The 21,561-nt window shown below is 48.8% G+C and overlaps 2 protein-coding genes across 5 annotated transcripts in view; both read right to left on the reverse strand.

Annotated features, from left to right (window-relative positions):
- ZNF8 (zinc finger protein 8) overlaps nt 1–15,915 on the reverse strand; it is a 34,292-nt gene extending 18,377 nt beyond the window's left edge. For both annotated transcript variants that reach the window (XR_012513732.1, XM_074385779.1), the window contains exons 1-4: nt 15,736–15,915; nt 11,342–11,468; nt 10,985–11,080; nt 1,390–2,871 (exon numbers count right to left, since the gene is read on the reverse strand). Coding sequence is in view for 1 of the 2 variants with exons in the window: in XM_074385779.1 (XP_074241880.1) it covers nt 1,433–2,871; nt 10,985–11,080; nt 11,342–11,468; nt 15,736–15,801 (1,728 nt within the window). In the remaining variant the exon portion in view is untranslated. The remainder of the gene's footprint in view (nt 1–1,389; nt 2,872–10,984; nt 11,081–11,341; nt 11,469–15,735) is intronic.
- A 73-nt stretch (nt 15,916–15,988) lies between these two features.
- ZNF544 (zinc finger protein 544) overlaps nt 15,989–21,561 on the reverse strand; it is a 37,075-nt gene continuing 31,502 nt past the window's right edge. Inside the window, exons 5-6 of one of the 3 annotated variants that reach the window (XR_012513731.1) lie at nt 16,889–17,066; nt 16,581–16,654 (exon numbers count right to left, since the gene is read on the reverse strand). Coding sequence is in view for 2 of the 3 variants with exons in the window: in XM_074385771.1 (XP_074241872.1) it covers nt 16,533–16,654 (122 nt within the window). In the remaining variant the exon portion in view is untranslated. Of the gene's footprint in view, nt 16,655–16,850; nt 17,067–21,561 lie in introns of those variants that run through there. The other 2 variants (XM_074385771.1, XM_074385772.1) reach the window with 2 other exon arrangements.

Here is a 21,561-nt window from a genome sequence, read left to right on the forward strand (position 1 = left end):
CTGGGCTGGATTTATACCCAGGTGGATTCTCCATTTTGGCACTACTGACATATGGAGCTAGATAATCCTTTTTTGAGGAGCTGTCCTGAGCACTACAGGATGTTGAGCAGCATTCCTGGCCTCTACCCACTACATGACAGGGGCACAGCAACCAAAAATGTCTGTAGATGTCACAAAATGTACCCTGGAGTCAAAAGCACCAGTCACAGCAACCGAAAATGTCTTTAGATGTCACCAAATGTACTGGAGGCAAAAGCATCACCAGTTAAGAACCTCTGGCTTGGCCGGGCATGGTGGCTCATACCTGTAACCCCAGCATTTTGGGAAGCCAAGATGGGCAGATTATGAGGTCAGGAGTTTGAGCCCTGCCTGGACGACATGGTGAAACCCCCATCTCTACTAAAAATATAAAAATCAGCCACACATGGTGACGCGCTTATAATTCCAGCTACTCAGGAGACTGAGGCAGGAAAATCACTTTAACTTGGGAGGCAGAGGTTGTGGTTAGCCAAGATAACACCATTGCACTCCTGTCTAGGTGACAGAATGAGACTCCATCTCAAAGAAAAAAAAAAAAAGGAACCTGTGGCTCATAGCAATGCCAGATGTTTTTCAAGAGGAGCTGTAACACTCCCCTGCAGGGAATGCTATGAAATGTCATGGGGGCTTGTCACCTAATTGGGTTGGAGATGTGGTTCAAAGGTGGGCAGGAGCCATGCATGCTGCAAAGATGGTGAGGAACAGAACTGGTCCCTGTGGACCACGTAAACAGATGTCGAATAACCAGTTTTCAGTATATGAACTGAGAACCTAACTTGACTTCACATGTAAACACAAGCTAAGTGCTGCAGGCTTGACATTTACCCATAATTTCCCAGGAATGCAATAGCATACTGTTTTGTTCGAAACTTTTCCAAGTTAGTCACTGATTTGGAAAGTCACGTTCCACACAGGAAGGCCCCTGACAGTATTTCCATGGCCAACATCATACCCTCTACCAGTCCCGCAAGCAACAGGCTACTGTCCCAGGTCTCCCAGCAAAATTAGGCCCACACACAGTGACAAGGAGAAATACTGCACCAACTCAGTACTCATTACTCTGCAATTTACTCTACCATCAATTACTTTCATTTTAACGATCCTTTACAAAATGGGGCCGCATATTGATTTTTTCACATTACACATGTGGGTACGTGATATTACCTGTGAACCCACTGTGGTGTAATGGACGTTATGTCGCAAAATACGTTGTTAAAGAGGGCACTGAGTTTGATAGATTTGGGACCAACCAATCTCAGGTGCTTGGGAAGCATCATTTCCTTAGAAAGTCAGAAGTCACCAATGACTACCCCCAGCCCCTCTTTCCATGAGTACACTATGCAGACTTACATTTTTGTACCTGTGGTTAAAAGTCATCAGCAAAGTTTCTCTCCTATGTGGATTCTCTGATGTCAAACACCATGGAAGCACCCACAGAAGGCTCCTCCACCCCAATAACGTGCACAGGGTTTTTCTCCTGCATGATTTTTTGGATGTCAAACAAAGCCAGGGCTCTGCTTTCTGGCTGCCCTGCCTCTGCTCCAGCTGCAGGGCTCTTTCTGGAGTTTGAGTGCTGATGCTGAACCAGGTGCGAGTTCCTGCTCGTGGACTGCTCACGCCGCCGGTTTCGCCCGCGGGGCTGCTCCTCTCTGGTGTGCGTTATCTGGTGCCGGATGAGGTGAGAGCTCTGAATGAAGCATTTCCCACACTGATTACATTTGAAGGGTCTGTCGCTCCGGTGAGTCCTGTCATCTTGACTCAAAGGTGGGTCACAGCCCAGGGCTTCTGCCCATTCCTGCTTTGTTAGAGCTGGCGTCTGCTCAAAGATCAGCCTCTGGCGGCACTCAAAGGGCTTCTCCCCAGCGTGCTTCCGCTGGTGCTGGGCCAGGGATGAGCTGTGCCTGAAGCCCTTCCCACAGTGGTTACACTCATAGGGCCTCTCCTCCGTGTGAGTTCTGAGGTGCAGGAAAAGGCAAGTGGTCCGAGAGAAGGATTTCCCACACACACTGCAGGTGTACGGCTTCTCCCCAGTGTGTGTCCTCTTGTGCCGACCCAGGGATGAGTTCTGGTTGAAGGCCCTCCCACAGTCCTGACACTCGTAAGGCTTCTCCCCAGTGTGAATCCTCCGATGGACGGTGAGGTGTGTACTATGGCAGAAAGACTTCCCACATTCGGCGCACTTGTAGGGCTTGTCACCAGTGTGGATTCGCTCATGCTGAACGAGGGAGGAGTTCTGGCTGAAAGCTTTCCCACACTCTTTGCACATGTAAGGTCTTTCTCCCGTATGAATCCTCTTGTGCACCGTGAGGTGTGCGTTATGGTTAAATGACTTCCCACAGTCAGTACATTTGTAGGGTTTGTCCTGCACCTGGCTTTTTGTGAGTTCCACAACTGGAACGGCCTGACTAGAAGCTTTGTGACAGTCACTATTTTCTCTGGGCTGTTTTTCTGGGGAGCTTGTCTGCTGATTGACTAGGCTCGAGTCATGTCCTGAGTCTGTAATCTGTGAGTCATAAGTATAGAAATATTCTCCTCTAGAGATCTCCGGGAATGGATTTGGGTTTGAACTCAGGGCACAGTTTTCCCCAAGTCTGAGAGTTTTGTAGCCTTGATCTTGAACTGGTGCTTCTTTGAGGCCAGATTCTAACTGCTTCAAGTTATTCTGGTCCTTGAGTGCCGAGCCCTGGCTCTGACACACCCAGCCTTTCCCTAATGCAGTGGGATAAGGAGCACCTCTTGGGAATCCCTCCCTTCCTGTGACAGGGGAAGGCTCCTCTTCAGGAAGGCCCTGTTCCTTACCTGATGCTTGGCCTTCAGATCGAGGCTCCCAGCCTGAAAGAAAACCCAAAGATCTCTGAGCTGTTGGGAGATAAAAAAGGAAGATGGACAGGCAGCCTCCAACACCTTAGGCCTATGTTATGGAACTAGTATCCTAACCAGCTGCCCTGGCAAGTCCCGATTCTCCTCTTATTTCAACATCAAGTGCCCTTAAACACGGCTTCACGCATTCGACAAACATTTATTCAGCACCTGCTGTGGGCCACGCACTGGCAATGAACCAAAGGTGTATTAGTTCCCTGTTTACTGCTGTAATAACTGACTAAAAACTTTGTGCCTTAAAACACACACTTATTACCTTATAGTTCTGGAATGCAGAAGCCCTAAAATCAAGGTGTTGGCAGGGCTGCTTTCTCCTCGGGAGGTTCTAGGGGAAAATCCTTGCTTCTTCCAGTTCCTAGAGGCCACCTGCACTCCTGGCTTTCTTTCTTTCACCTCTGGAGCCAACAGCACAGCATATTCAAATCTCTCTCGCTGACCTCTGCTTCCGTGCTCACATCTACTTTTCTAATTCTGACCCTCTTGCTCACCCAGTGTCTGAGATGACCAGTTCTGGGGATGAGGACAGCGGCTCTGTCATAAACCAGGCTCCCCTGCTTTCTCCAAGCCCTCCCAAGCCCCCTCATCTGCTCTTGTCTTTACTACAACACAGGTCATGAGCTCATTCATTCAGTGTCCACCTCACCACATTAGACTGTTCAGTCAGTGCCTAAAATGAGAAGTAGTAGAAGCTCAAAAATATCTGTCTCAGTGAATGCTGAAGGAACTTATCGAGGGAATGAATGAACAAGAGCTTGACAACACGAGAGGTGCTGGAGGAATTGAGGCTGGCCAGGTGCCAGGCTCCCTGGTCTGTCACCTCTGGCCTCCAAATTTGACTCTCTGGCTACAAGTGGTGGCTCACACCTGTCATCCCGGAACTTTGAGAGGCCAAGGCGGGCAGATCACTTGAGATCAGGAGTTCAAGACCAGCCTGGTCAATGCTGTCTCCACTAAATTAGGCATGGTGGTATACATGTATGTAGTCCCAGCTACTCAGGGGGCTGAGGCACAAGAATCACTTCAACCCAGGAGGCAGAGGTTGCAGCGAGCCAAGATCATACCATTGCACTTCAGCCTGGGCAACTAAGAGAGACCCTTTCTCAGGGAAAAAAAAAAAATTGACTCTCTGCATAGCACCCAGAGGTTTCTTCTAAAATACAAGTCAGTCCATACAAAAACGTATATACGAATGTTTATAGCAGCACTATTAATTAATAGCCAAAAGTGGAAACAACCCAAATGCCCCTCAACAAATGGATAAACAAGATATAGTCTATCCGTACAATGGATATTATTCAACCACAAAAAAGAACGAAGCACGGACATACGCTACAACATGGATGAACCTGGAAAACATTATGTTGAGCGAAAGAAGCCAGACACAAAGGTCACAAATTATAAGATTCCATTCATATGGAATGTCTAGAACAGGCAAATCCATAGAGACAGAAAGTAGATTACTGGTTGTCAGGGGACAGGAAAGATGAAGAGTGACTGCTAATGGGTGACTTTTGGGGTGACTGCTATGGACTGTTGATAGCAAAATTCCTATGTTGAAACCCTAATCCCCAATGTGAGCGTATTTGGAGGTGAGGCCTTTGGGAGGTGATTAGGTCATGAGGGTGAGGACTTTAAGAATGAGATTAGTGGCCTTGTAAGAAGAAATAGGACTTGCTTCCTCTCTCTCTGCCTTATGAGGACATAGCGAAAATGCGGCCTTCTGCAATTGAGGAAGGGGCCCTTATCAGGAACCAAATCAGCTGGCACCATGCTCTTAGAATTCCAGCCTACAGGCCGGGCGCGGTGGCTCAAGCCTGTAATCCCAGCACTTTGGGAGGCCGAGGCAGGTGGATCACGAGGTCAAGAGATCGAGACCATCCTGGTCAACATGGTGAAACCCCGTCTCTACTAAAAATACAAAAAATTAGCTGGGCATGGTGGCACGTGCCTGTAATCCCAGCTACTCAGGAGGCTGAGGCAGGAGAATTGCCTGAACCCAGGAGGCGGAGGTTGCGGTGAGCCGAGATCGCGCCATTGCACTCCAGCCTGGGTAACAAGAGCGAAACTTCGTCTCAAAAAAAAAAAAAAAAAAAGAATTCCAGCCTACAGAACCATGAGAAATAAATGTCTGTCATATAAGACACCTAGGTGGTAGTATTTTGTCATGGTAGCCCAAGCTGACTAAGATGGTGATGAAATGTTCTGGAATTAGGTAGTGAAGATAGTTGCACACAATCTGTAAATATACTCAAAACCACTTTAATAGGTGAACTTATAGTATGTGAATTGCATCTCGATAAAGCTATTACACAAAACCAAACAGACCACCCTCCTCCTCACTGCAGGCCAGCCCTGGTGACTCCTCCATTCACGCTGCAGTCGCTTCTGGGCACGGACATGGCCCTGTGCCCTCCTCCACCAAGCCCTGGCTTGCCTTATCTCCTGACTCTTGCCCCAAGCACACTCTGCTCCACATGGCTCCTTACATCCATCCAATGCACCCTCCACACTCCTTCCTGGGGCCCTTTTCACCTGCTGTTCCCTCTGCCAAGACATCTGCCCTACACATCTACCCACCTTGCTCCTTTGTGCCCCAGCTTGTCTCACTTTCTCAGAGAGGCCTCTCTGCCAGTCCCGGGGCATGAGGTTCCCACCTCACCCTCCCCAGGTGCATTTTCCCTTACAGCCTCATCACTCCCTGGCACTGGCATCCATTTCTCAGACTTCCATCTCCCAGATGCATGAGGGCTCAGCCTTTCCTGTCATTTTCTTTGCTGCATCTACAGCACAAACAGCAATACATGGCAGGTCCTTAGGAACATCTGTGGAGCAGGCTCATGAGCAAGGAGACTGGCTGAGAGACAACACAGACGAAACACAGAGACTGAATACAACACTGCTGACTCCGGCCAGGACTAACGCTGCCTATTGGAAGACAGGGAACAACATCTGGAGGAGGGGACTTGAGAACACTAGTGAACTGGCCTGGCGAGGAACAGCAAAGAGCACTGAGGTTCGGCCAGGCTCCAACTCCAACCTGACTCCCGAGTGCCTCCAGAGTGACTCACTGATCCTGGCACTTGGGAAGCCACGGAGTCCATGAGAGAGAAGGTGAGCAGTTGATGAGGAAAGGAAATGGGAAAAGAGCTAGGACTCAAAAAAAAAAAAAGTAATTCCATCAAGACAGTTGCAGGTAGGGGAAAAAAAAAGAAAAAAAAAGGAGCCGGGACTGTAGGCAGCCGGGAAGTGACCTGCACCAGGTGAAGCTGAGCAACCACAGGAGTGAACCGGTAAGGAATGATGCCAGATGAGTGACAGGGGCCAAGGAGGGGCTCAAGATTGCAAAGCCATCCCTGAGCCCACCAATGCCTGTGGGTGCAGTGGGAGTGGGGATATGCCTGGACAGGGATTCTTTACCACTATTTTATTTTTGAGACAAGGTCTTTCTCTGTCACCCAGACTGGAGTATGGTAACGTGATCTCAGCTCGTTGCAACCTCCACCTCCTGGGCTCAGCCTCACAAATAGCTGGGACCACAGGCATACACCACCACACCCAGCTAACTTTTTTTGCATTTTTTGTAGACATGCGGTTTTGCCAGGTTGCCCAGGCTAGTCTTGAACTCTTGGACTCAAGTGAACCACTCACCTTGGCTCTTCTCAAAGTTCTGGGACTACAGGCATGAGCCACCATGCCCGGCCTCTTTTCCTTTATTTTTTAATGCTCTGTCACTCAGGCTGGAGTGCAGTGGTGCAATCATAGCTCACTGCAACCTTGAACTCCTGGGCCTTAGCAACCCTCCCACCTCAGCCTCCTAGGTAGCTAGGACTACAGGCACATGCCAGTGTTGGATAACTTTTAGATTTTTTTTATAGGGAAAGGGTCTTCTTCTATTGACTAGGCTTCTTTTCCTTAAAAATAATTTAAAAATGTACTCTCTAGGGCCGGGCGCGGTGGCTCAAGCCTGTAATCCCAGCATTTTGGGAGGCCGAGGTGGGTGGATCACGAGGTCAAGAGATCGAGACCGTCCTGGTCAACAAGGTGAAACCCCGTCTCTACTAAAAATACAAAAAAAGGCCGGGCGCGGTGGCTCAAGCCTGTAATCCCAGCACTTTGGGAGGCCGAGGCGGGTGGATCACGAGGTCAAGAGATCGAGACCATCCTGGTCAACACGGTGAAACCCCATCTCTACTAAAAATACAAAAAATTAGCTGGGCATGGTGGCGCGTGCCTGTAATCCCAGCTACTCAGGAGGCTGAGGCAGGAGAATTGCCTGAACCTGGGAGGCGGAGGTTGCGGTGAGCCAAGATCGCACCATTGCACTCCAGCCTGGGTAACAAGAGCGAAACTCCGTCTCAAAAAAAAAAAAAAAAAAAAAAAAATGTACTCTCTCTTTTAATCATGTGGCATACTGAATAACTGCCCCTAAAAGATGTCCCCATCCCAATACTTGGGAACCTTATGCAACAAAAGGAATATTGTAGCTGTGATTAAGTTAAGAATCCTGAAATGGGAGATTATCCTGGGGCCCTAAATCTGACCAAAGGGCCCATATAGGAGGGGAGCAGAAGGGTGTGAGTCAGGGAATGGGTTGTGATAACGGAAATGGGTCAGAGTGAAGCAGTCTGAAGATGAAGGGTCCATGAGCCAAGAAGTCTGGGAAGCTTCCAACAGCTGAGAAAGACAGAAATGCATTCTCCCTGAGAGCTGCCAGGGGAACTGGCCCTGATGAACCATTTTGAACTTCTCACCTCCATAACTGTAAGAAAACAAGTCTGTCCTTTTTTTTTTTTTTTTTTGAGACAGAATCTTGATGTGTCATCTAGGCTGGAGTGTAGTGGTATGATCTTGGCTCATTGCAATCTCCACCTCCTGGGTTTAAAGGATTCTTATGCCTCAGCCTCCTGAGTAGCTAGGAGTACAGGCATGCATCACCATGCCTAGCTAATTTTTGTATTTTTAGTAGCAACAGCATTGTGCCATGTTGGCCAGGCTGGTCTCAAACTCCTGGCCTCAAGTGATCAGTCAACCCTGGCCTCCCAAAGTGCTGTAATTATAGGTGTGAGCCACCACACCCAGCCAAATGGGTGCTTTTTCAAGGCACCTAGATTGCGGTACTTTGTTACAGGAGCAACAGAAAATTAATACGAAGCATTACATGGAAAATATATTTCTGTCTTAACATAAAACGTTGAACACCTTCTGCTTCTGGAGCATTTGTAATTGTCTAGATAGTAAGTTACTGAAACTGTCCATCATGGTTTTGACCCCATACTGCTAATCTGTGCAAGCATGACATTCTGCTTAATATTTATGGGCACATGTCTGCTTAATATTTATGGGCACATGCATTAGATCCTGGATCTGGTTATGGCATAAGATTTGTGAGTGACAGGTGTATATCCAGTGTGGTAAGAATTTGCTTCTGACATACATGTTTGAAGTAACAGCAGTGACAACCAATGACAGGGGCAGGAACACAGAGTTTGCAGCAGATTCACTGCACTCCAGGTTGATGGGTCACACCCTATCAAGGAGGCACATGTGTTTTCCTGCAGAATCAGAAAGTCCTGGGTGGCATCAGCAGCATCTGGGTGGGAGGTTGATCTGCAGGCACTGCTGGTTGTACAACCATGGCCAGATCCTATTTGTTCTAGAATGTGGTCAGGGTACCAATGTACCAGCCACAGTAAAGGGATCACGACTTGCCCAAGCCAATTATGACGATCTAGACCCCCCCTGCCCCAGCTTTCTAGCCTCCCTAGCAACTAGGGTTAGTGCAAGTGGAGGTGACCTAGTTTGGGCCAAAGAGACCCTAATAGGTGACTTCTGGAGTTCTGTCAAAAGGGGACAGATGAGGCTGGCACCATCCTTCCTACCCCTTCCCCTCCTTCCTGCATGGAGCATGATTGTGATGGCTGAAGCTGCTGCAGCTGCACTGTAATCCCCAGGACAGCCTGGGAAAATTACCTCTGAGATGCCAAGCCAGTGCCAGCAGACTCAGGGCTCGTTTTGCGAGAAAAATGCTTCTCTCTCTCTCTTTTTTTTTATTTTGAGCTGCTCCAACCTGGTTTAAGGATATCTATAGCTAAACACAATTCTTAACTGTAAAGAAGGGTGTGGGGAACAAGTTTACAGAATCTGGACACTCAGCCAGGTGTAGTGTCTCACACCTGTAATCTCAGCACTTTCAGTGGCCGAAGCAGGAGGAGTGCTAGAGCTCAGGAGATTGAGACCAGCTTGGCAGTGTGGCAAGATCTCATCTCCACTAAAAGAAAAAAAAAAAAAAAATCAAAGTTAGGCATAGTGGCTTATGCCTATAACCCCAGCACTTATGAGGTTAAGGGAGGAGGATTGCTTGAGTCCAGGAGTTAGTTTGAGCATCCTGAAGCCTGTATAAGATGGCAAGACCCTGTCTCTACCAAACAGAAAAAGAGAAAGTAAAATAATTTTTAAAAAAGAAAAAAAAATTTTTTTTTAATTAGCTGGGCATGGTGGTACATATCTGTAATAACGGCTACTAGGAAGGCTGAGGTACGTGGATTGCTTGAGCCTAGGAGACTGAGATCATGCCACTGCACTCCAGCCTGTGCTGCGGTGAGACTATCAAAAAAAAAAAAAAGAAGATGAAGAAAAAGAGGCAGGTGCAGTGGCTAATATCTGTAATCCCAGCACTATGAGAGGCCAAGGCAGAATAATCACTTGAGCCCAGGAGTTTGAGACCAGCCTAGGCAACACAGTGCAACTCTGTGCCTTTACAAAGTAATAACAACAATAATAAATTAGCCAGGTGCAGTGGTACGCACCTATAGTCCCAGATGTTCAAGGGGCCGAAGCAGGAGGATCATTTGTGCCAGGCAGGTTGAGGCTGCAGTGAGCCATGATCATGCCACTGCACTCCAGCCTGTGCAACAGCGACTGTCTCCAAAAAAAAAGCTGGGCACACTGGCTCATGCCTATAGTCCCAGCACTTTGGGAGGCCAAAGTAGGTAGAGTGCTTGAGCCCAGGAGTTCCAACCCAGCCTGGGCAACATGGCGAAACCCTATCTCTACTAAATATACAAAAATCAGCAGGGCGTGGTGGTGTGCATCTGTAAGTCCCAGCTACCTGGGAGGCTGAAGTGGGAGGATCATTTGAACTAGGGAGGTCAAGGCTGCAGTGAACCGTGATAACGCCACTGCATTCCAGCCTAGGCAACAGAGTGAGACCCTGCCTTAAAAACAAAACAAAAAACACAAAGGATCTGGACATGCAAGAATGATACGGAGAAGATGAAGCGCAAGTTCACTGATCAGAAATGATCCCACAGAAAGGGCACGCTAAGAAGGATGGTAAGAGAGGGAGTGACCTGGAACCTAGAAAGGAAGATGAAGCAGAGAGGGAGGAAGGGGTGGGATTCTGACCACTAGAGAGGAGGTGAATGACCTCTGAGCTTAGAAGATGGGGAGCACAGGTGAGAAGGCTATGGAGCACAGAAAAGATTTAACAGGGCAGGCCCGAGACCGCCATTCTTAGGAGAGGCCTGTTCGCAAGGTTGGCCCTTGGCTGCAACTGGGAATTTGGATTTGGTGATAGTTCCCCCCACCCTAACTGATGAGAGTGGTTTACTGTACCCACACTGCACACACTATGTGGTTTATTCCAAACACTGGCTTTCTCCTGGTAGTCTGGAACCTTCGCCTGTGCTAGGCGATCAGTGTCTATATGACCAGCCTCCATCAAAATTCCTGGCACTGAATATCTCACGAGTTTCCCTGGCATAGTTCATGTCTCATCAGGTGTCACAACTGAGTGCTGGGGGAGCCTGGCACGTCCCAGTTGACTCCACAGTTAGGGAACTCTGGAGGCTCATGCCTGGCTTCCTCTGGACTTATCCCCATGCACCTTTCCCTTCGTTGGTCTCACTATACTCAGAGCCATCAGCATGACTCTGTGCTGAGTCCTGTGTACTCCTAGTGAATGGGTGCTCTTGAGGACCACCAGCCACCACCCTTTCCATGAAGTGCATCTCCAGTGATCTGCTGGGCTGCTCCCATTCGTTGCTCCCACATAGTGGGTTCTCACCTGGATAGCAGCCCTGGGTGGTTCCTCTCTCTGTCACCCACGGCTCAGTCCCTTGCTCCAGGTGGGAGATGACTTCAGGCTTCGGAAGCTCAGGACCTGGAAATGGGGAAAAACACAGGAGGTAGGGGTCTGCTCTGGAAAGAACCAGCTCAGGCTCTAGACCAGACTCCTGACTGTGAAGACATGTGGGCACCTCACAAGACGGTGAAGCTCTATATTGGCATGGAAAAGGGCAGATGTCCCTCTTCATGCATTCCCCATAGGGAGTGAGGACTCAAGGTCACATCCTCACACTGAGGCCCCATGACTTATAACCCAGGAAAAATCAGTTATCACAGCTCACAAAGCAGGTTTTACCTATGGAGAGCAGGTGCCCAAAGGTCTCCAACATCACATCACGGTAAAGGATCCTCTGGGTAGGGTCCAGCTGCCCCCATTCCTCCTGGGTAAAGTCCACAGCCACATCACGGAAGGTCACTGGTTCCTGAAACATCACACACATTCTCAATCAGCTGGACTATCTCCATCAGTGCTTTCGGACAGAATAATGGAAACAGAGAAAATAAGCAGGCCAGTGTCACGAGAGACTACAGGTTATAAATGATGGGAGTCGGTCTCACTGGGCACCTATTAGGCCACTACACATAAGTGTGTGCTGTATGGTGAGGACATGTGAGAGGACTCACCAAGATCAACACAGCCAAGCAGCGATGACCTACATCTGCTAAGACAGAAGAGTGTACCGTCAGAGACTGGGCTAACTCACTGATCTGAAGGTTTGTGAGCTAAAGAAACAGTTACTGCTCTAAGTAAAACAGATACTGTTTTAGGACGGTGTGTAACACAGCAGCAGCTAACTAAATACACTTACTAATCCTCAGATACAAAGTGAAATGCCTGTAATCCCAGCTACTTGGGAAGCTAAGGCAGGAGAATTGCATGAGTCTGGGAAGCAAAGGATGCAATGAGCTGAAATTGTACTACTGCACTCCAGTTGGGGTGACAGAGAGAGACTCCATCTCAAACAAAACAAAGCAAAACACAACTGTGAGGTTCACCATTCTTCCTGAAAAGAGGAGTTCAAGGGGTTGGGATCAGAAATTCACCTGTATTCAGGGTGAGGCAGGCTCACATGACAGAAGTGGGCCAGTTTAAGAGCCCACAAGAGGGCCGGGCACGGTGGCTCAAGCCTGTAATCCCAGCACTTTGGGAGGCCGAGGCGGGTGGATCACGAGGTCAAGAGATCGAGACCATCCGGGACAACATGGTGAAACCCCGTCTCTACTAAAAATACAAGAAATTAGCTGGGCATGGTGGCGCATGCCTGTAATTCCAGCTACTCAGGAGGTTGAGGCAGGAGAATTGCCTGAACCCAGGAGGCGGAGGTTGCGGTGAGCCGAGATCGCGCCATTGCACTCCAGCCTGGGTAACAAGAGCGAAACTCTGTCTCAAAAAAAAAAAAAAAAAAAAAAAGAGCCCACAAGGGTACTTACCCTGTGAGTGGTGGGACTGAGTGTGACAGGGAGTATGTACCCTGTCTGAAGGAGCAGCAGAACTGACTGATTATGGGAAAATACAGGGCCCTTAGTCAGAACTGCTAATCTCTGAAGAGAAGCTGAAAATTAGGTCAGATTTTTAAGTAAAAAATTCTTCTTCAGGCCGGGTGCGGTGGCTCAAGCCTGTGATCCCAGCACTTTGGGAGGCCGAGGCGGGTGGATCACAAGGTTGAGAGATCGAGACCAACCTGGTCAACATGGCGAAACCCCGTCTCTACTAAAAATACAAAAAAAATTAGCTGGGCATGGTGGCGGGTGCCTGTAATCCCAGCTACTCAGGAGGCTGAGGCAGGAGAATTGCCTGAACCCAGGAGGCGGAGGTTGTGGTGAGCCGAGATCGCGCCATTGCACTCCAGCCTGCGTAACAAGAGCGAAACTCCGTCTCAAAAAAAAAAAAAAAAAAAAAAAAAATTCTTTTTCTTTTTGAGGTAGAGTCTCACTCTGTCACCCAGGCTGGAGTGCCATGGTGCCAACTCCGCTCACTACAACCTCCACCTCCTGGGTTCAAGTGATTCTCCTGCCCCAACCTCCCTAGTACCTGGGACTACAGGCACGTGCCACCACACCTGGCTAATATTTGTATTTTTAGTAGACATGGGGTTTTACCACGTTGGCCTGACTGGTCTCAAACCCCTGGCCCCAAGTGATCCACCTGCTTCAGCCTCCCAAAGTGCTGGGATTACAGGCGTGAGCCACTGCACCTGGCCTCTAAGTGAAAAATTCTAATTTTTAAGCCCTTCTGCAGCCATGCTTAAAAGCCAGGTATTTCTGGATCAGAGCCTTGGCTCAGTTACTTTGTCCTCAAGAAGCATTTTGGCCTCCCAGTTTCCATGTCAACAAAGCAGCACCCCTTAGGGGCAGTATAATGATTAAGTGGTTTACAAACACTTCCTACATGACATCTGGATAGCCACATAGAAAGGAGTAAGATAGTCCCTGTCTTAGTCTGTTTTCTGTTGCTATAACAGAATACCACTGACCGGGTAATTTATGGTTTTTTGTTTTTTGCTTTTTTTCTCAAGATGGAGTCTCATGCTGTCCACCAGGCTGGAGTGCAGTGGTGTGATTTTGGTCCACTGCAACCTCTGTCTCCTGGATTCAGTTGATTCTCTTGCCTCACCCTCCTGAGTAGCTGGAACCACATGTGCACACCACTACATTTGGCTAATTTTTGTATTTTTTAATAGAGACAGGGTTTTACCATGTTGGCCAGTCTGGTCTCAAACCCCTGGCCTCAAGTGATACACCCACCTTGGCCTCCCAAAGTGCTGGGATTACAGGCATACACCACCATGCCCAGCTAATTTTGTACTTTTTGTAGAGACAGGGGTTTCTCCACGTTGGTCAGGCTGGTCTCAAACTCCTGACCTCAGGTGATCTGCCTGCCTTGGCTTCCCAAAATGCTGGGATTACAGGCGTGAGCCACCGTGCCCGGCCCACAAGTGTCTTTATAAAAGGTATACAGAGGGAGATATGACTATAGAAGACATAAGGCAATATGATCACTGAAGCAGCATGCTACACTGCTGGCTTTGAAGATGAGCAAAGGGCCGTGAGGCAAGGAATGGAAGGTCTGTGGCTCTCACAGCTGGAAAAGGCACGGAACCAAGTTCTACCCCAGAACCTCAGTGGGGAGGGTAGCTCTGCTCACACCTTGATTCCAGCCCTGATTTTTAACTTCTGACCTCCAGAACCGAAAGAACAAATGTTGTTTTAAGCTACAAAATTTGTAGTGAATTGTCACAGCAGATGCAGATAACCAGATAAAACACTGGACCCTGAAGCTCTCCATTCTGGTCCTTGTCTGCCGTGATGGACAACCTCCAAGATGCTCCCTAACCGTCTTTGCCCTTGCGTAGTCCCCTCCAACACGGAGCAAGGCTGACTTGTTTAACTAGTAAGACACTGTGGAAGTGACAAGAGTGTGAATTCTGAATCCAGGTAATGAAATGTGTTACGGTCTCTACCTTGCCCTCTCCTGGATCACCTGTTCTGTGGGAAGCCAAATGCTATGTTTTAAGGATACCCAGCAGTTCCAAAGAGAGGCCTACATGGAGAACAACTGAGCTCTATCAACAGACATGTGAGTGAGCCATCCTGGAGGTGGGTCCTCCAGCCTCAGTTAAGTCTCAGGTGACAATAGCTATGCTGACATCTTCACTGTAACTTCTCGAGCCTGGGCCAGAACCACCAGCTAAGTCATTTCAGCACTCCTAACTGTCAGAACCTGTGAGATATTTATTCTTGTTTGAGTCACAAAGTTTTGAGTTACATAGCAACAGGTAACTAATACACTTTCTCTCAAGCCCTATGCTCATTCTCCGTCCCCCATCCACAGCAAGAACAAACTAAAACGTGAAAGCATTTCATGCAAATTTAGAGTAACATACATAGGAAAGCCTGCAATCTAAGATGATCAATAGTGTCCCTCTGTGTACCAAATCTGAAATAGTGCAACTCCCCACAAACAAACCGACAAAAAAAAAAAAAAAAAAAAAAAGTACGTAATTTCAAAGTTGCAGAGCTTGAGAAAAAGTACGAATTACTGTTGTTTCCTGCCACGCGAGGCGGCACTTTATGAACACAGGCAGCAGTCACTCTGTCCAGAAGTGCTGGAGCTTTGATGGTCAGATGGCCCTGCAAACACTGACCGCCCTGAACCGCGGTTCTCCCACAGGCTCGCAGGGGACGACCCTGGTAGTCGCTCTCGTCACACTCAGGGCGTGGTGACCCATCGTTGTCCCCAGGAGGTTGTGCCCAAGCCCCAGGGCAAGGGCGTCGCGGTGCTGGGGTCCCGGCGGGTGTGCGCTGACCCCACGCGCTGAAGCACCCCTATGTGAGGATGCTCGCCACCTGGGCTCCCGGCCAACGCCACAATTCCTGTTATCCGTCAGCACGAGGACAGCCCTTCCTGGAACGGGGACCTGCCGGATGCCCCCGGAAGGACCGACCCCGGCCCCAGGGAGGACGAGGCGCCGCGGAGCATGCGCACTCGGGGGCCCGGCGCCGGTTGGGACCCCGGCCCCCTCGCAACCAGCCAGGCCGTCACCACGCCCCCACCCGTGCCTCAGTTTCCCCACGTGTCAAAGGCATAACGGCGGTGCCGCCCCCATCGCGCCGCGAGGTGAAAGAGTCAGTCTCCGCGGGAGGCGCTGGCCCGGAGCCCGCGGCCGTCGTTACTGTCGTTATTGTTACCTGAAGCCGGGCCGCCGGCGACCCCACAGACATCACCGCCGCTGCCGCTTCGTCCTCGGGGTCCATCCTGGATCGGCCCGTGTAGAATGGCGCCTGAGGTGATCCCCAGACCAGAGGGCCACTACAGCCAAAGGGACCACCCGACTCGCCGAACGCTGGACAATGGCGGCCGCACCGGCGACGCGGCGACTACAACTCCCAGTAGGCCGTGCAGCGAGCCGCAGCTCTCGGCCAATGGGAGTCTCCGCCGGCCGGGCCTTCGACCAATGGAAGCATCCCGGCCGCTGGCCAATGGGAGCCTCCACCCGATGGCCTCTGGCCAATGGGAGCGCTTAGCTGGGGCTGATGGGAGATGTGGTTGCTCCCCGCTGCGCTGCCCGCTGGGGTGCCGGCACCCAGAAGCTTCAGTCGTGGGGCAGGGAGCGGGGCCGGGCCCTGAGGGATGGCGGATCGTGGAGGTGGGGATCGTCCGCCCCTCCGGATGCCGGGGCCTTTCCCGTCTGCGTCGGCGGGGCCTGCTCTTTCCGGGAATTTGCGCTGGAGGAAGCCCGGGGCTGTTCCGCTTTACCCCCTGCTCCCCGGAGCCTGAAACGCACACGCTTCAAAGTCTCCGGAAGACTTAGGGGTTTGTTCGCACAACAGACTTTGGCGGTAGCGGCTGGAAGGGGGCTTGAGGCTGGGAGCGCTGGTCCTCCTCCGCGAAAGGAGCCCCGATTCAGACCCCAAGGGAGGGTTCTCGGGTCCCGCCCAAGAAAGAATTCAGGGCGAGTTTGCAGTGCAGAGTAAAAGCAAGTTTATTACGAAAGGAAAGCTGGTTCCTTCTGAGGGGACGGTCTGTGTTCCATCCCTTTCCTTAGCTCTGCTGGCAATCTCTGGCATTCCTTGGCTTGTGTCTGTTTGTCTTCACGTGGCATGTTCCCTGTGTGTGTGACAAGTTGTCTGTCTCCAAATTTGTTTTTATAAGGACAACGGTCATATTGGACCAGGGGTCATTTTAACTCTTTTAAGGACCTCATTTTAACTCTTTAAAGACCCTGTCTCCAAATAATGTCTGAGGAATTGTGGGTTAGAACTTAAACATACCAATTTTAGGGAGACACAGCTCAACATACACATTAACATATAATGGGTTTATTTTGAAAAATTATCTTACCGGGTGCGGTGTCTCACGCCTGTAATCCCAACACTTTGGGAGGCCGAGGAGGGCAGCTCACGATGTCAAGAGATGGAGACCATCCTGGCCAACAGGGTGAAACCCCGTCTCTACTAAAATTACAAAACTTAGCTGGGTGTGGTGGTGGGCGCCTGTAGTCTCAGCTACTCCATCCAGCCTGGGAAACAGAGCAAGACTCCGTCTCAAAAAATAATAATAAAAATAAAATATATTAATTTTTTTCTCAGTTTTAATGCCTGATACAGCAAATATTGATAGGACCTACATAAACAAATACTGAGTAGGGTCTTCAGTGACTTTTAAGAGTGTGGAGGGGTCTTGAGACAAAAAACTTGAAACATACTTGGCTATAGAATAGACTAGGCTTTTGTTGTTGAGACAAGAGTTTCACTCTGTCACCCAAGTTGGAGTGCAATGGCACATTCTCGGCTCACTGCAACCTCCACCTCCTGGGTTCAAGTGATTCTGCTGCCTCAGCCTCCTAAGTAGCTGGGATTACAGGCACCCGTCACCACGCCTGGCTAATTTTTTGTATTTTTAGTAGAGACAGATTTTTGGCCTGTTGGCCAGGTGAACTCCTGACCTCAGGTGATCCACCCCTACCCCCTAGCCTCCCAAAGTGCTGGGATTACAGGCACGGGCCCCCACGACCTGCTGTCGCTTGAAGCAAGCTTTGATATTTTGTATTCATGTTGGTCATTTGATATAGAGTACTTCTTTTTACTTAAATTTAGTTTTTTAAATTTCTTCTTTGATCAAATAGCTGTTTCAAAATATATTCTAAAAGATCCACAATTATTAATTAGTAATTTTGTTGTGCTATTAAAGAATGTGATAATATAAATTTCTACTTCTTTGTTTTTTTTTTTCTTTTGAGATGGAATTTTGCTCTTGTTGCCCAGGGTGGAGTTCGATGGCGAGAGATCTCAGCTCACTGCAACCTCCACCTACCGGGTTTAAGCGATTCTTCTGCCTCAGCCTCCCAAGTAGCTGGGATTACAATCCCCTGCCATCACACCCGGCTAAATTTGTATTTTTAGTAGCTACAGGGTTTCTCCATGTTGTTCAGGCTGGTCTCTAACTCCTGACCTCAGGCGATCTGCCTGCCTGCCAAAAGTGCTAAGATCCGCTTGAATAAAAAACTGCCTAAACCGGGCATGGTGGCTCAAGCCTGTAATCCCAGCACTTTGGGAGGCCGAGGCGGGCAGATCACGAGGTCAAGAGATAGAGACCATCCTGGTCAACATGGTGAAACCCCATTTCTACTAAAAATACAAAAATCAGCTGGGCATGGTGGTGTGCACCTGTAGTCCCAGCTTCTTGGGAGGCTGAGGCAGGAGAATTGCTTGAACCCGGGAGGCGGAGGTTGCAGTGAGCCGAGATTGTGCCACTGCACTCCAGCCTAGCGCCTGGCAACAAAGTGAGACTCTGTCTCAAAAAAAAAAAAAAAAAAAAAAAAACAAAAAACTGCCTAAATCCAGCCTGAACACATCAACCTAATGGCTAATGTCAGCATAACTAGAAACATTCCAACCCTAAATGTGGAGTCCAACCCTCAGTCACTGACCCAGCGACAGATGAACAAATCCATTCAGACACAGATATCCAGTGAAAGAGTGGGGTTGCTCTTCTCAAGGAGTATCTTACTGGTGTTCTCTGGAGTTCCTGAATTTGACTGTTGGCCTGTCTTGCTAGATTGGAGAAGTTCTCATGGATAATGTGGGTCCTGATGGCCAGGGGGAGACCTATGTCAATTCTATCTAAATAATTATAATCTTGCTTGGCTCAGAGTACACTGAAGTTTATACACGGAACTAAATTATATTATTGGTGCAGTTAATTAGAAATCAAGTGGCAACAGAAGGCCTAAGGTAAATACCATCTGAGAGAGCAGTAACACTGGGGAGCACCGCAGGGTGGTTGCAGAGCGGGGAATCCTGCTGTGGTCCCATGAATGCCTTCTCAACTTGGGGACTGCATGAGGGCCTTGTAAAGAGGGCTTAGGCAAAGATCTCTGAGAAGGGAGGCGACCTCTGCTCACAAGATCCAGGAGGGTGTTTGCAGATGGGAGCTGGCGAGGAGGAGAAAAGCCTTGCAGGGCAGAGATCATGGAACATGTCAGGCTCTGCCTAAGTTCTGCGAATATGTCATGATTTTAATTGCTCTAAATCCTCAATGCTCAGGAGATAAAAGCCCCTTGATGTATCAGGTGTGGTCAGACCTTGTGGCTCCTAATCCACTATGCTTCTGATGCACCCTGATAATAATCAGTGATAAACTCAGAGTACTAGTTAGCAAGTCTTAGAAGGGTCCCAAGTGCTGTTACACGCTCAGAGCACTAGTTTAGCATATCTTAGAAGGATCTCTAGAGCTCTCTGCCAGCTACCTTACCCACTCCTCTACCCTCCCCTTCCACACCCATAAGATCAATGAGATTATGCACATAATAAAAGTGTTTGGAGCCCAGCACTCCGCGCCAACTTGGTTCCCATGAAATTCTACTCTTGTGTCTCTGTCTTTATTTCCTTTTCTCAATCCCTTGTCGGGACTAAGGGCACCCACATAGGGGATTGGGGCTGGGACCCAACAGATAACATCCTTAAGTGTGTTTTCCAACTTGGTTCCATTCTCCCTGTCACTTTTAGGTTTGCCAGTCAATCATAGGTTTGGTCTTGGGGATTCTAGGAAGCCAAGGAAATTTCCTGCCCTGCCTGCTGAAATCAACTCAAACTGGCCAAATAGACAAGTGTGACATCTTTTCTCTTTGCACTTGCATTTTTTCTTTTTAGGAGTCTCACTCTGTCGCCCAGGCTGGAGTGCAGTGACATGATCTCGGCTCACTGCTACCTCCATCTTCCTGGTTCAAGCAATTCCCCTGCTCAGCCTCCCAAATAGGTGGGATTACAGGTGTCTGCCACCACGCCTGGCTAATTTTTGTACTGAGACAGGGTTTCACCCTGTTGGCCAGGCTAGTCTCAAACTCCTAACACCTAGTGTGATCCACCGACCTCAGTCTCCCAAAGTGTTGGGATTATAGGCGTGAGCCAACACTCCCAGTCCTGCCATCTGTAGTTAATCGTGATGTTCTCCATTTTCCATGACGCATGGGTCTTATTAATTCTGATAATACTTGGCATTACCTGAAAATTTCCTTTCACCCACGGGGAAGTTTCCCTTTTTCTTTTTCTAACTTATTTGTTCAACAATCTCACTTGTAATGTCAAAGAGTCTGTTCTTGTTCTCGTTGTTCTATTTTCTCAAAGTATCTGTCTTGTTATTTGTAATCCCTTCTTGACTCACTTCTATTAACAAAATGCATTAACTATTTGCTTCTGATGGGTGCAGTCACTCATGCCTGTAATCCTAGCACTTTGGGAGGCCAAGGTGGGCAGATCACTTGAGCTCAGGAGTTTGAGGCCAGCCTGGCCAAAATGATGAAACCTGTCTCTTTTGAAAATAGAAAAAATAGTCAGATGTGGTGGTGCATAATCCCAGCTATTTGGGAGGCTGTGGCAGAAGAATCACTTCAACCTGGGAGGGGGCGGTTGCAGTGAGCCAAGATTGTGCCAGTGCACTCTAGCCTGGGCAACAGAGTGAAACTGTCGCAAAAAAAATTTTTTTTGGTTCCTCTGAATATCTGTTTTATTCTGCTTTGTCTTACATTCTTATTTCTCGATGAAGGCTTTTCTTTTTTGAGATGGAGTCTTACTCTGTTGCTAAGCTGGAGTGCAGCAGCGAAATCTCAGCACACTGCAATCTCTGCCTCTTGTGTTCAAGTGATTCTCCTCCCTCAGCCTTCTAAGTAGCTGGGATTACAGGTGTGTGCCATCACATCCAGCTAATTTTTGCATTTTTAGTAGAGACAGGCTTTTACCACGTTGGCCTTAATCTCCTAACCTCATAATCTGCCTACCTCGGCAGCGTTGGGATTACAGGCGGAAGCCATCACACCCAGCCAGCTTGCTTTATTTTGCGCTCCTTGCCTCCCACCCATATTGAAGAGACTATCAGAAGGCAAATGGGAATTTCCACAGACAGGTCGGGCTGCTTTAACAGGATGCTTTGCTGTAGGGTGAAGTGGGCAAGAACCAGCTATCAGGTAAAAAGTTCTGAAATGCCAGAATAAAGCAGCCCTTGCTGTAGAGCAAAACACATCAGATTCCCTAGTCCCCTGAACTATCTTTTAGCATGTGACTCCTTCCCTACTTTTTGCTGACCCACAGCCAGATACTATTGCCAGGCAGGAAAAAAAATGGGGGAGTCTAAGTTTGATGGGCAGACCTTCAATTAACCCAGTTTCCTGTCTATCAGTCTATGGCTCTGCTGGGGGCTGCCACATCTGCTTCCACAGCCTCTCCTCACCTGTCCCTTTCCAGCCTCCCTCATTCTGTATCTTTGGCTATGCTTCCATCTGCTTTTCTTTTTTTGAGACAGAATCTGGATTTTTGCCCAGGCTGGAGTGCAGTGGCACAGTGTCAGCTCACAGCAACCTCCACCTCCTGGGTTCAAGTAATTTTCCTGCCTCAGCCTCCCAAGTAGCTAGGATTATGGGCACATGCCACCATACCCAGATAATTTTTTGTATTTTTAGTAGAGATGGAGTTTCATCATGTTGGCCAGGCTGGCCTTGAACTCCTGACCTCAAGTGATGT

Source organism: Saimiri boliviensis, chromosome 14 (assembly GCF_048565385.1).
Source record: "Saimiri boliviensis isolate mSaiBol1 chromosome 14, mSaiBol1.pri, whole genome shotgun sequence".
NCBI classification, from domain to species: Eukaryota; Metazoa; Chordata; class Mammalia; order Primates; family Cebidae; genus Saimiri; species Saimiri boliviensis.